The sequence below is a fragment of the Nomia melanderi genome, chromosome 10, assembly GCF_051020985.1.
Source record: "Nomia melanderi isolate GNS246 chromosome 10, iyNomMela1, whole genome shotgun sequence".
Taxonomy (NCBI): Eukaryota; Metazoa; Arthropoda; class Insecta; order Hymenoptera; family Halictidae; genus Nomia; species Nomia melanderi.
In genome coordinates, this window is record NC_135008.1 from 8,552,398 (window position 1) to 8,565,566 (window position 13,169).

A 13,169-nucleotide genomic window follows, 5' to 3' on the forward strand; every position below is an offset into this window, starting at 1 on the left:
TGACTAATGCGTCTGTTCATCACTGTTTCTACTGGCAATTCACTTTCGATCGAAGTGTACTAGCGATTCAAAATACGAGACCTAGGTTCTTGATTAATGAAAGGGGTTAATATCGTTTTATAAAGATGTAACAAAACTTCTGACGACTATGATAAAACATTAATTAATATATACAATATTCACTTATTTTAGCTAACCTATTCAACTACACACGTTTGCGCTAAATATTTGTTTCAATAAATTTTCCGCAAACAGAATGATGTAATGGATATTTCCAGTACTGCGTGGTATACCTCATTTCAATATTAATTCATTAAATGTATTAATGTAAGTAATATAAAATAATAGAGAGATATTTACATCAGACAATGAATTGTAATGAATGAATTTCATACGTTGAATAACAGTAAGACTTAAGCACTACCTGTCGGCCGTGTTAAAGCCGAACCCTCAACGGGATAAAATAAGACATCGAAGCAAACAACTTCAACTCTTTTGAAGCTCCACCAAGCAAAAATAATATCCAGCGTGTTCCCCAGACGCGTCGGTGCACGGATCATCCGCTCTGAGTCATTTCCAATATCCACCCGACGAGTGAACGGATCCCGTCCCTTTGACAGAACTGCCAAACCAGTCGAAATCCAATAAAGGCGACTGAATTATACTATTTCTTTTTACAAATATTGCTCGAATTTTTAATTCCATCAATTTCATCAATCCCATCGATTCTCTGAATTCGATTACTTCTATTAATGCCACCGACTCTATCGATTTTAGCAATTGCCAGCCACATCCCGTGAAATCATAGGAATGGATAAATTAATTTTATCTAACTCGATACGAACTTCGCCGATTATATTATGCAAGTAAATTGTGTACATTCTTAGTATTCATGCTGTATTGTACTTTAAAATTGTGAATTCTGTTTGATGTTTTGATAAATGTCTATCCGAAATTACGAGTATATAAAAAAATGTGATATCGAGACAAAAAAAATAAAAAAAGAACACGTTTCTTATTTATTTATTTGTATTTACTTGCACAGACTTAAGCAAGGTCATTGTATCTATTTACTTTCTACAATTTCTTAATTATCAATTTACAACATTTTACAATTTCTTTAATCAACCCTTTTCGTATCTCTAACATAAATAAGTACACGTGCATCGTAGACAGCTATAAAGAAATATGTAATCCACTTTAAATCGCGAACGATACAAGCAACGACAAGACAACCGCATCGTTGCACCAGGAATCAAATTTGTTTCTTGACGCATCACGATTCGATTAAGTCGATACTCGTTGGTGGTCATTACGCCGATTAACTTGGTTTGACTAGCCGTCAGCTGGTCGAGGTCAAGTTCAAAGCGCGTAACGAGGTAGGGAATTGACGACCGTGATCCCAACGCTTGATTCCTGTTTATTATCGATCACGTTCCCTTGGATCGATCTCTAACCGTTCGTGATTTCATTGCTACCATTCGAATTACCTCAATTCCTTTAAACCACAAATAAAACAACATTTAGGAAATATTTTCTCGTAACCAACACTCAATCTTATACACTCGAAAATTTTTACATTAGATACATTCATTATTTCCTAATAAAATACTGTGTCTGAGTAATTGCTTGTGTTAAACTTCTACAAACACTACACGAATCAATGGATAGAACTATTTTATTTCAATATTTTATGTCCAATTAGATTATATGATTTCCAATTATATAAAATTTAATATTGGACATCGTAATTTATAATTTTGCTATATCGAATAATGCGGCGACTGCGAGTCGCCTCTCAACAGTAAAGGATTAATTTCATTTACGAAAATTTCCATCTACATCGTCGTAGTAGAAATTATCATTTTTATCAATTGCATCATCATTTATCGTACCCATCGACGAATACATGTTCCAGTGGATTCAGGTTTTCCCCGTGCAATCTAAGCCAATTGAATTCGAGCGCTATCCTAGCGAATGTGTAACAAGTGTGTACACAACACACGCGATTCCAGTATTAGCATCTCCCTACCCACCGCGCAGAATAAATATGTTCTTCGATTCCGCTGAATTACTAGAATATAATGGCAGAATGTTACGGTAAGTAGAAACAGTTGGAGATAAGCGGGCAAGTGAAACGAGTCGTTCGATGAATGTTCACTTGATCCCTGTAGCATCGAAGTCTCGTTTATGAAACTTCAATGAGAATTCTGAATTTTTCCATCGTTTAACACTAGGTTTACGAACGTTTATTGTACAGTTTATTCTATTGTTGCTAGATAACTTGATGTTCGTTGACTTAGATCTTAGAAATTAGAGATTTGAAAATGAACAATTGAGACGTGTAGTCGTGTAATTGCCTCGATCATAATTGACGTAAATATGTATCGAACAATGTTCATAAAGTTCAATATGCGCCGAATTGGCGCGTCCCGTGGGCCCAGTGTTAAATCGGAATTTCTGACCCACCCTGTGTGCAGTAATTCATCGGGTTCAATTCTCTGTTTCGAATCTGCTGGTCAAGAAGCTATCACATTTTCAACAGAAATATCTTCAACAATGTTAGCCGCGTTATCGCCTCGTTGTCTTCTCCGCGTTAAATAGGGTCAACATCCCGCAAACAAACAAATAAAACAAACGGCGGTCTTCGGACGCGGATAAAAGAGGACGTTCAGCTAATTCCTCGAAACAATATTTATTCTCCGGTCAGACAACGAACCCGAATATGACTTTTGCACTCGCATCGAGAGTCCGAGCGATGCTTCCACGCAGATACGGGAAACGTGGGCAAACAAATGTATCAATTATCAGTGGGCAGGATCACGCGCGAGAGAAAGCGCGCATTGAACGATGATCGTGGACGCCGACGTAATCGTCAGTGAAACGCTCGATAGCCGGTTTATCGGGCAGTTTTCCCTTTATTGCAGTAATAAACGTTATTAAGCTCTGAGCGTAAAAATGAGCATCTCTCTACTTGTATTGTGGTTATATTGATCTGAAGTTTTAGTAATAATATTTTGGAAATAATATTAGTGACAATATTTTATACTTAACAATAAATTACGGCATAGCGTTTCTTTGTATTTGTTAATGTCAAACGTACTTCGTCGAAATACGAAACTGTGTATTTCTTAATGAAGAATCTATCTGCCTACGTAGCTTTCAGAAAACTCCGCTTGTTTAAAAAATAAATTGAGAACCACTGTTCCGTTAATTTTTCAAGACACATACTGATCCGTGTTAATCATTTATCTACGAAGAATGTATGCACAATTATGAAAGACCAATAAATTAACCTTCAGAACGCAGAAAACTGGTAAAAGAAAGAAAACAAGAAACAAAAAGCAGATAAATGGCGGCGACCACGATAGACGTTCGCAAAACTCGCGCGAGATTTCGCGTGTCTAAGTCGCTGAGATACAGTCAACGTATTTCCCCGGAGTCGGATGGCAATGAATCGTACGATGGAAGATTTTTCGGTAACTCGATCTAAATGGAACATTACCGGCGATGTAGAAAAGTCTGAGTCATCCGCCAGCAAAGAGAGCACCGCTGAAACTATCAATGCCAAGGTCGACGAACACACCAGGCCGACCATCATGAACCGCAATCGCCGTGTCGCGTGGGTGTTGCGCAGCGAACGACGTCATTGTTCACGCGAGAGGGACGTGACAATGCATTTGCGACGGTGACGTATCACACGGAAATGAGAAGTTGGCCTACTACTCATTGTTTTCTATGGTTTTATATTTATTTATATAGTACTCTTTATTGTTTCGTATAGCCTCACACGGTTTTCCATAGTTTTATATTTATTCATATTATTTTGTATTTTTTCGTATAGCATTACACTGTTTTCCATAGTTTTATATTCATTTATATTATTTCGTGTTGTTTTATACAGCTTTACATTGTTTTATATGGTTTTGTATTGTTTTATGACTGATCCTAATTTTATATCATTTTATAGTACATACAATAAAACACGTTTTAAATCTTGGAAAGTATACTCTTCCAACTTGTACAGGAAATTATACTTTAACGTTAGTACTTTCTTTCGCGTGCTACTTCCTCGTAGGAAACGGAAGTTCTATCGTAATATTCAACACCTTCCCAAACATGTTAACGGTTCTGATAAAAATAATAATTATAAACGACGCTATATCTGCTCTATTTTAATACATATAAATCCAACAATTTTTTAAATATCTTTCATCATTCGCTGAAGATTCCTCATGTTGAATTGATATAATGTAACACTAGCTCGAAGTATCATAATCTAATTTTACGACTTATTACCTAATACAGAGTCACCAAGAGATTTTGTGTACAAATATGTTTATATATCGTAGTTTCAATAGGGATACAAAGAGAACTTACCTTACGGGACAGCAAACCAGCTGTCGGAGTGCGATCGTTAGGATCGGACTCGGGAATCGGTTCATTTGGGTTCTCCATGTGCATCCCCGGCCATCCGACCCAGACGCCATTCCCGCTGATGACCACCGGTGCTACCGCAGTCACAAGACCTCCAGCACTGGAAAAAAACACGTGGACATCATTAACGGGCCACCGGGTTTAATAAACATTTCGCATCCGGAAACCCGCCTACTCTCGTCATTAGGGAACATATGCGCTAATTAAAAAATATTGGAAAACGTATCAGCCAAATGCAATCCGTCTCTATACTCATTCTTCGTGATACTGAATATACATTAAATACACATAATATTATAGTTAGTTTCGAACCTGAAGATTTAATATTACGATAATACAATATTTCTTATAATATTTCTAATTTTATTGATACTTCTTACATAATATTCTTAACGCTTGGTTTGCGACACACATCGATTATCTATCTTTAAACGTCTAATCTACAAGATCTAAATAAACTAAGTTTAATATTACGAATAATTTTGCACTCGAGGTCTCAAAGTTGCAAAGCCATTGAGTTTTCTATTGAAAAGGAAGACATAAAGCGTGTTACGATAAAAATTCTGAAGTTCAAAACATACGGTACACCGTTAAGGCAGATATTTAAAAGAGTTGCTTATATAAAAAATAAAAAACTAAAACGCCTCGCATGACTGTCTATTGCACACTTTACTTAGCCCCAAGGCCTTTAATGCCTCGAGAATTCTTATCGCTGGAGATGCGAGCCGTCCAGTAAACGGCAAAAAAAAAATATAGCAGTATGTGGAAATGTAGGTTCTTGCAACCGTCACAGACTTCATAGACCTGATTTGCTATAAAAACACGATTATTTACATAATCCCGTCTGCAGATTATCATTTCCCTGAGTGGCCGAAAATCTCGAACTAAACCAACCTACGATAAGAGTCGAAGATGAGTCAGACCGATCGCGTTATCGAAACAACGATTAGAATTCGACCAATCCAGGATCGAGGAACCGGACCGAACCAAATTAGAATTAATGGGATTATATTAGCGTAACCTAAGGTCAAAACGAAATTAGTTCAACTACAATGAACCTGAAAGCCGAGAAATTGAATGTGTATGTTCCCAGGAAAGAAAAGTCCAGTTTAGACTTGGAACATTGAAAGAGTGCGAGCTGAAAGACTTCGAACTTGATATTATCCATTGAAAAATGTATCTTTTCAACAATTGCAGATTTCAGCTTGCAACGCAATCGTTTCTCAATTAACATACAAACGTTTCTTAAGCGCACGTGTACGAAAGTCTGATGGATGCGTGACCAAGCGATGACTTTTCTGAAATGCTCATGATCTAACGGCGCTCTTTAACCCCGCCGCATATTCACGAGCACACCGATGCAATGGAACGTATTCGTATTTCAACCAACTTTCCTTAATCTGCATCGCGTGAAACGTATCTCGAATTGCACAGTGATATCTGCTGTTCGATCGAAATGTTATTAGAGCTAATGGTCTGAGTTGAAGATGTTCGTTAACCAATTGCCTCGTTGTTTATAGAAAATTCATTTATACCTCCAAGTTGAATATAAAAATGGGATATTAAGTATGAAACATAATTTACGAAATCTAAAAGAAAGTCGTCTCTGAAATTATGGAATGGAAATTGAGGAACACGTTGAAAGTCTCGTGTAGCCATCGAATCTACGTATTAATATGATAATGGAAGAAATAATGCAAAGAGGAAGAGATCAATCTATCGAACAAAATCTCGGAGAGAACCAATGAGATTCGAGTCCCGAAATTTAATGCAATTGTCAACTGTGTGGTTTATTGGCAAATAAATGGACGTTTGATCATTTGGTAATTTTGGCTAAAGTGTTGGCGTGCGCTAAGAACATTTATGATTTGGATATAAACCAGTGATAATGGAAAAGATATCTTCGGTAATTTCATGATAAGATGCATTAAGACTAAGTGTAATCGATACGTTAGCCTGTCAATGGGACGCGTTCGCGAACGAAGTTATTGGCACGTCATGGTTATAAATTTGTAATCGGAATTGGCCATTATCCAGCCTCGAGACGGAGAGGCTCTTAACTGTTCTGTGCTTCGCCGTGGTGCTTGAACGTACTAGGTCAAACTCAATAACTTTATTAGAGCTCGTGTTGTACAGGCTGTTCCAAATATCATAGTACAAGTGCAGAAGAATCCATGTTTGAATGTTTTACATTGAATGTAATTAATGTGTAATTTAAATGTAATTTAATTCTATATATATATCCCATTCTATTTCCAAATATAATTTAAAAATGTAGAAGAAGGAGCACAAATTGACAATTTAAATGCAATATTCGAGGTCACGTATTGATATTATGATATACATAATGTAAAAGAGATAAATGTAAAATATTCTAGTCGTAATTTTTCCTATCAGTAAAATGTTAATTTATTTAAATTCAAAACAACGGAGAAAATAATTTAATTGTCTGGAAAGTAAATATTGCATATCATAAAACGTGACAGTTAGAAATAACTGTGTATGTATGTACTTTTTAGAATCACTGATTGATCAGTCTCCGGCTCAATGCCAAACATGAGTAAATTGTTCGCTACACGTGTTGACTACTATGCCAATTACATGATCGCTTGATAAAGAAATCACGACGCGTTGAATGTTATTTACAAGTTACTGTCATCCTTCGGCGACTGATTGTACGCGAAGAATAATTAAACGTACGCCTCTTTAAATCGTTATCGAATTCTGCAATTAACATTTTAGTGAAAAATATCGTCCGATGTAATTGCTCCTTATAATTATTTTTATAAATCCATACATAGATAGTTTAATCAAAGAACTCGTGATTTCAAACGGAAGATTGTCGTTCTATTTTTGCGCTTGACAAAAAGAACAGAAGCAAGCCAGAAACAAATATTGTTTATGTTTTTATAAAGCCTGATCCGATTTCTACGGTCGGATATGCACGAGTTATTTTAAACTAATCTAGCGCAGTACGAAGCAAATCTTCTCGACAAAGAAAATCCAAGAAATCTAATCCGTAATAAGACGCTAATTTCAACATCACCTGTTGTTAACAGATCGAAATCCTAATACAACTGCCATTTTAATAAATGTTCAGTCGCAAAAAGATCTGCGTTCTAACAATAAACTAAATACTTCCAAAGAAATATGCGGCTTACGATATTCAAGAATAAACAAAGGATAATAAAATATTGAAGTTGATTAGGATATATCAATAAACTACAACTGGTCACGAGTGCATCTATAAATTAGAATCATAAAGGTTCGTGTAATAGAAAATTTCGAATAAGAAGCTTCAGTTATAAAGCTTCAAGTTACAGAAAATTTCAAATTACAAATCATCAAATTATAGAGAATTTCCAATTATGAATCTTCAAGTTAAACAGGGTTTTAAATTATAAAGCTTCAAGTGACTAAGGTTCGACCGTAGCAAACAAGCTCCAAACTTTTGATCGCGTTGTAGATCATTCTACTAGAGCGTGCAAACCGATGCGACAGATCAGTGCCAGTCGCGTACGCGATACCAACACGACGCATCCGATTTCGAACGGCAATCAATGCCACCGGTGACGAACTTCGTGTTTTTCCACGGACTTTTACTGCGTACGCGGCGTGCGAACCGAGGAAGCGACTCGGCTACGGACAAAACCGCGATAATATATTACCTCACACGTAACGACGCCAGGCGGAAAGCACGTGGCCGCGCTGAATACCTTGTGAATGAGCACGATCTACTCCCCGCAATCCAATATAATCCTCGTTATCGTTATCTGCGAATTTTCTGCGGCACGAACGCGTCGTCGCAGTTCCGTGCGCCGTCAAAGAACAAATGCAATTGATACGAAGCGCCACCGGGATTTTTGGATCAACCAATATCGCCGTCATTGAACACGACGGACGAAAGAAACAAGAAAATAAGTGAACACCTGTAGATAAGAGTGTCTGGCGAACTTGATCCACTGATTTACGATATGCTGTTATTCAGCGCGGAAAGTAACCGATTCGATAACATCTATTATAGTATACATCTATTATAACGATACAGTAGAACAGACCGATACGAGGATCGTTTTCTCTTTAGCAATAAAAGAATCAAAATACTGAAACGTCAGTAATAAACAGTGAACAAGAATTTTGAAATTTCCTTTTAGCAGATAAGTGAGAAGATGTAATTTCTGGTATGACAAATATGGTCTTATTTTGATTCGATTCGTATTGGTCTACCCTATGTACTTCCAACGATTTCCCTGAATACCTCTAACTCGTTTTTAATGAACACCTTCACGGCCATTTTATCACGAAATCCATTATCTGCGACGTTAAAGTGCTTATCGCCGGAAAACTAATAAAAACATGATTCTTCCGTATGAGCAACGCAGTAATTGTTCAACTACATTACGGAAAAACACAGGACGGGCTGCTCCGAGTCTGAGTAAGATAAGAGTACACTAATTCGGTATGTCAGGTGTGATCCGGTGTGATATTCCACGTCTATGAAATCACGATCTATTTTGTATTCCGTTTGCCACTGGAAACTTTGAACCATTGAGTCATTGTAAGTGGAGAAATTTCGACCGATCATTCGAGTGGATTATTCACGGCCCGCTGATAGCGGTGCGTCGCGAAGTATCGCGCGTCTCGCGTCGAAAAATAGAAATCGTTCCGCGTGACCACGGTCAATCGAGACGATTATGATCGCGATGGGAACGGATCACGGGATGCCCCGTGTTCGATCCGACCGGGCAGAAAATAATTAGCGTTTAGACCGAGCTAATCTAATCGCGGCCGGCCGTTTAACAATAGATTTACGGAACGAGCCAATTTGACTGATATTAACTTTTATAAACATTATTTGGTGAATGTCTCAGGCGATTTTGATCCATGCAATTGGACTTCATGAAACTGGATTTCGCAAATTATTTTACAAGTATGCTGTATCGCAAGTAAAGCAATTTTCTCATTTTCATAAATAAAATTAATTGAAACTGTAATACTTCAATTTTCTTTAAAACAGTCGCGTCCACAGGGTTGCGAGAAAATTAACCCTTTGCACTAGAGAGGTGACTTTCACTCACCACTAGATTTGATATAACAGAATTATAAAATCTTATATGTAACATTAAATTTTGTATAATGCATCAATAAGTGAAATATTGTGAATGAATGTATTATGAAGTGAATAACAGTGATCTATATTCTTATCGGAAGATGTTGCATATATCTGGTAAAAAACTTTTGACTGCAAAGGGTTAAACAGCACAAGCAGAAACGTTTGACTCAAGATAAATCGTCTGGTAAGGGGTTAATACACAGACTACGGCCGCAAAAATAGGAACACCATCGTTGTCCTCCATCTTCGCGCGAGCCACGGGCATCGACGCGGCCGCGATTGCCAAGAAACGAGAGATTAAAGACCCGCGGGGCTTTGTAAACACACATTAAAGATAATCGGGTCATTTTTATTATTGCAATCGCGGTGCCACGCCGACCGATGCAACCGGGCCAAACAAACAACGAATTCGTAAACAAACCGTGACGCGTACAGAAAACTGCGATAAATCATGACCACGGCGTCGCTCCCGACGGAAATTATGTTTTCTGAATAGGAACTGATTAAATGAAAACAATGGAATCGTTACTTTGATATTCTTCAGTCGAATCGTCGAGTTCAATGCATAAAATAACGAATAATCCATACAATGCAACGGAATAACAAACGCTAGAGGCTCAGCTGATTGTGCAACGACTTTCGTTCCTTTGTTCTGTGATATTACTTTCGTATTAATGTTCCTTCTTCAAAATCTAGACGCGAGAAACTTATAGCAATGCAAATTGAAAATCTTCGAAAGGAAAGTAACTACTGTCCGTCCACGACTTGATAGCTGACAAGACGGTACAGAGGCAAGAAGCGTCTCTCACTATTAGGTGTGTTTATAGTTTTGAATTGGTTACGCGTAACCGTAATGACGAATAGCAAATTAAAATCAAAGATGAGATCAAAATTACCTAATTAGAGCAACATAGCCATAAATTTATGATCCTCAGCTAAAGGACGCTGTGTAGGGCCAGAAGAAAAGATGAATGTTTGGAATGCCTGACTTCGAAGGCACTAACTCTTATGAGTCCTTGAGCGAATTAAAAAAGGGGCGCACGAGGATACCTACTACAACATTATTGGCCGAGTCGGGCAACAGAGGACTCGAGCGAAACGGAATGCGATAAAGTGAGATGTACGAACATGTTTACCGAATCCTAAGGACATAGAGTTTAGCTACTGTTTCCTGGAAAGACCGAGGTTCAAAAGTTGTTCACTTTGCACGCAATAAAATCAAACAATGAAGTGTATACTGGTCAAACGCAGCTCAAATGCACCTACAATATATTCTAACGAAAAATTAAAGCCAAACGAAGAAAAATTACACGTTTATTTGAAAAAATAAATGATTTATCGTTGAAAGAATTAGTATCGTTTTGACTTTTAAAATAACGCGTGTACTCGTCGAGTGCAATTAACTAGTTGCGGCCCCCACGCATGTTGCAACCTGCGGCGATGCAGGCATCAAGTGATGGGTTTGAGTCTTCCAAAGTTTCATGATACATGTTGCACTCAAACAAAAAGTGAAGAAACCTCAAACCCATCGCTCGTAGCGATGCCGGCATCGTCGGATGTGTCAACGTGTATGGGGGCATTTAGAGCGTGGCTCGAGACAAAAAAGGCGATCAGCAATGTGTCGCGTTGAAGGGAAGTTAGCGCAAGGAAAGGATATATAAAGGATTCCGATTAATGTTCGACGATCTGGCCATCGAACAATAAAACTATTGCAACAGTGAAACCTTCTTTTACCAAAGTCGATGCAACTGTATGTGGTATCTCAATCAGCGTCACTCGATGATTCGACCAGTTCTAAAACGGAATTCTCAGTAGATCTATGAATGAACCGAAACAATGTTCCACGAGCGTGTTCTTACGAAAAATTTCGACACCGTTAACCTATGATACACGTGGAGCAGACCTGCCGACACAGAACGTCAAGCGATACGTAATCGCGTACTATTTTTTCGCGGACCATAAATAAACGCAAGGAGCGCAATGCCGGCGTGCATCGGTCACTAAGTCGCAACTGGCAATTACTTTCCACTAGGCGACACTTGCTCGTTTTTCATTAATATTATCTCTTTATTTGATTATTTGTTTATACTAATAATATTGGTATTAATAATACTAGTAGAAAGAAATGTATTACTTATTGTATTCTAAATAGAATTTAATTTATTATTATTATAAATATTAATATTGTAATATTGATAATATTATAGTATTGATAATATTATTAAAATTGATTAATATCAATATTTAAAATCTCTATTTCTTGTACGTATAACTACGAGTTCAATTTAATTCAATAAAAGAAGAATTGCATATTTAAATATTCTTCGTAATTCCATAAACACGAAGCGACAAATATAATTCACCATGTCCAGTCTAAGATAAGAAATAATCTTATTGAAATCTGTTTCTCGCACAGTCAGTCATGAATATCGAAAATGTTTTTAATAAAAACCTTAAAGGCGTGGAACGACAGTCCAACTTTTCAAATAATATTCTTCTCCGGTTCTAGAAATAATATGCTGTCTCGTAGAAGTAGAAACCTTTTGAAGAACACGAGAAGGGAAAACGTTTCAATAGAGTTATTGATTCTTGGGTCCAAGAAAATGGAAAATCTAACACAACTGTTTTATCACAACGCGCAGAGTTTCCGAGCAGAAAAGTCGTGCGAACCAATCCTCTCCGTTTTGAGAGACGGAGTGAAACTCAATTGATTCGCCAATCTCATCTCCAAGGACTCATGTACTGCGTGAGAAGCTTTCAGTCTCCAGACGTCTTGCAAAGCGATAAGGTTATTTGAATAGAAGACTATTTTCACGAACGCGCAAACAATAGGACGAAACCTGTATATTGCATTGCAGTGTTATATTAACAACTCGCGATCTACTTTACTCTCAATTTCCTCGCTGTGGAAATTATATTATTTTCGATTGAAATATCTTCTCGCATTTCCTATTCGTCTATTGAAACATTCTCGTTTCTGTTTTACTTCCACGGACAATAATCAAATATTCTAATGCATTCTAGAAAACTAGAATTAGTTTTGTGAAACTTATCTGAGTATTAATACTGATGAAACCAATACAATTACGATCTTTCCAGTCTTATCTTGATGTTTCATTTTCAGACGAGAAAATGATTAATTATAAGTGAAATGAAGTAATTACGAATAATATTTGAGACGGATCGTAGTCTCGTTTTTTCAACAATGCAATTCAGGGTGACTGGTAAGTTAACAAGAAAATGCAAAGGAGTTACAAATACGATGCTAAAAGAAAATTATTAAAGGCAAATAATGATCGACTCCCACTTACTGGCTGGCAATGAAACATTAGATAACCGATCGCGTCGTTTCACAACATTAAATGACCCTCTAATTATTTGTGGCGACATAATCGATGCGGGTCGCCGAACAATCGCTCAGAAAAAATATTTTCCAACAACTCGTCAACCAGATCTGTCGTTCGAATTATTGGGTTGTTATAGAAGTTTTAACAATTTCTTGCATGGAATAAAAAGAAAAATTTTTCAAATATGTTTATTCACTATTATATAATTTTCACTGATTGTTGTTACCCTGTCCCATCTACCTATAAGCTTATTTATGCCGTCATCGTAAAAA

At 37.1% G+C, this 13,169-nt stretch overlaps 1 protein-coding gene across 7 annotated transcripts in view; it reads right to left on the reverse strand.

Annotated features, from left to right (window-relative positions):
- Nucleotides 1-13,169, reverse strand: part of Tps1 (Trehalose-6-phosphate synthase 1) — a 45,998-nt gene that overhangs the window by 21,742 nt on the left and 11,087 nt on the right. For 6 of the 7 annotated variants that reach the window (XM_076371608.1, XM_076371607.1, XM_076371604.1 and 3 more), the window contains one exon: nt 4,381-4,537. In XM_076371608.1, the coding sequence (XP_076227723.1) occupies nt 4,381-4,537 (157 nt within the window). Of the gene's footprint in view, nt 1-4,380; nt 4,538-8,105; nt 8,127-13,169 lie in introns of those variants that run through there. The other variant, XM_076371609.1, reaches the window with a different exon arrangement.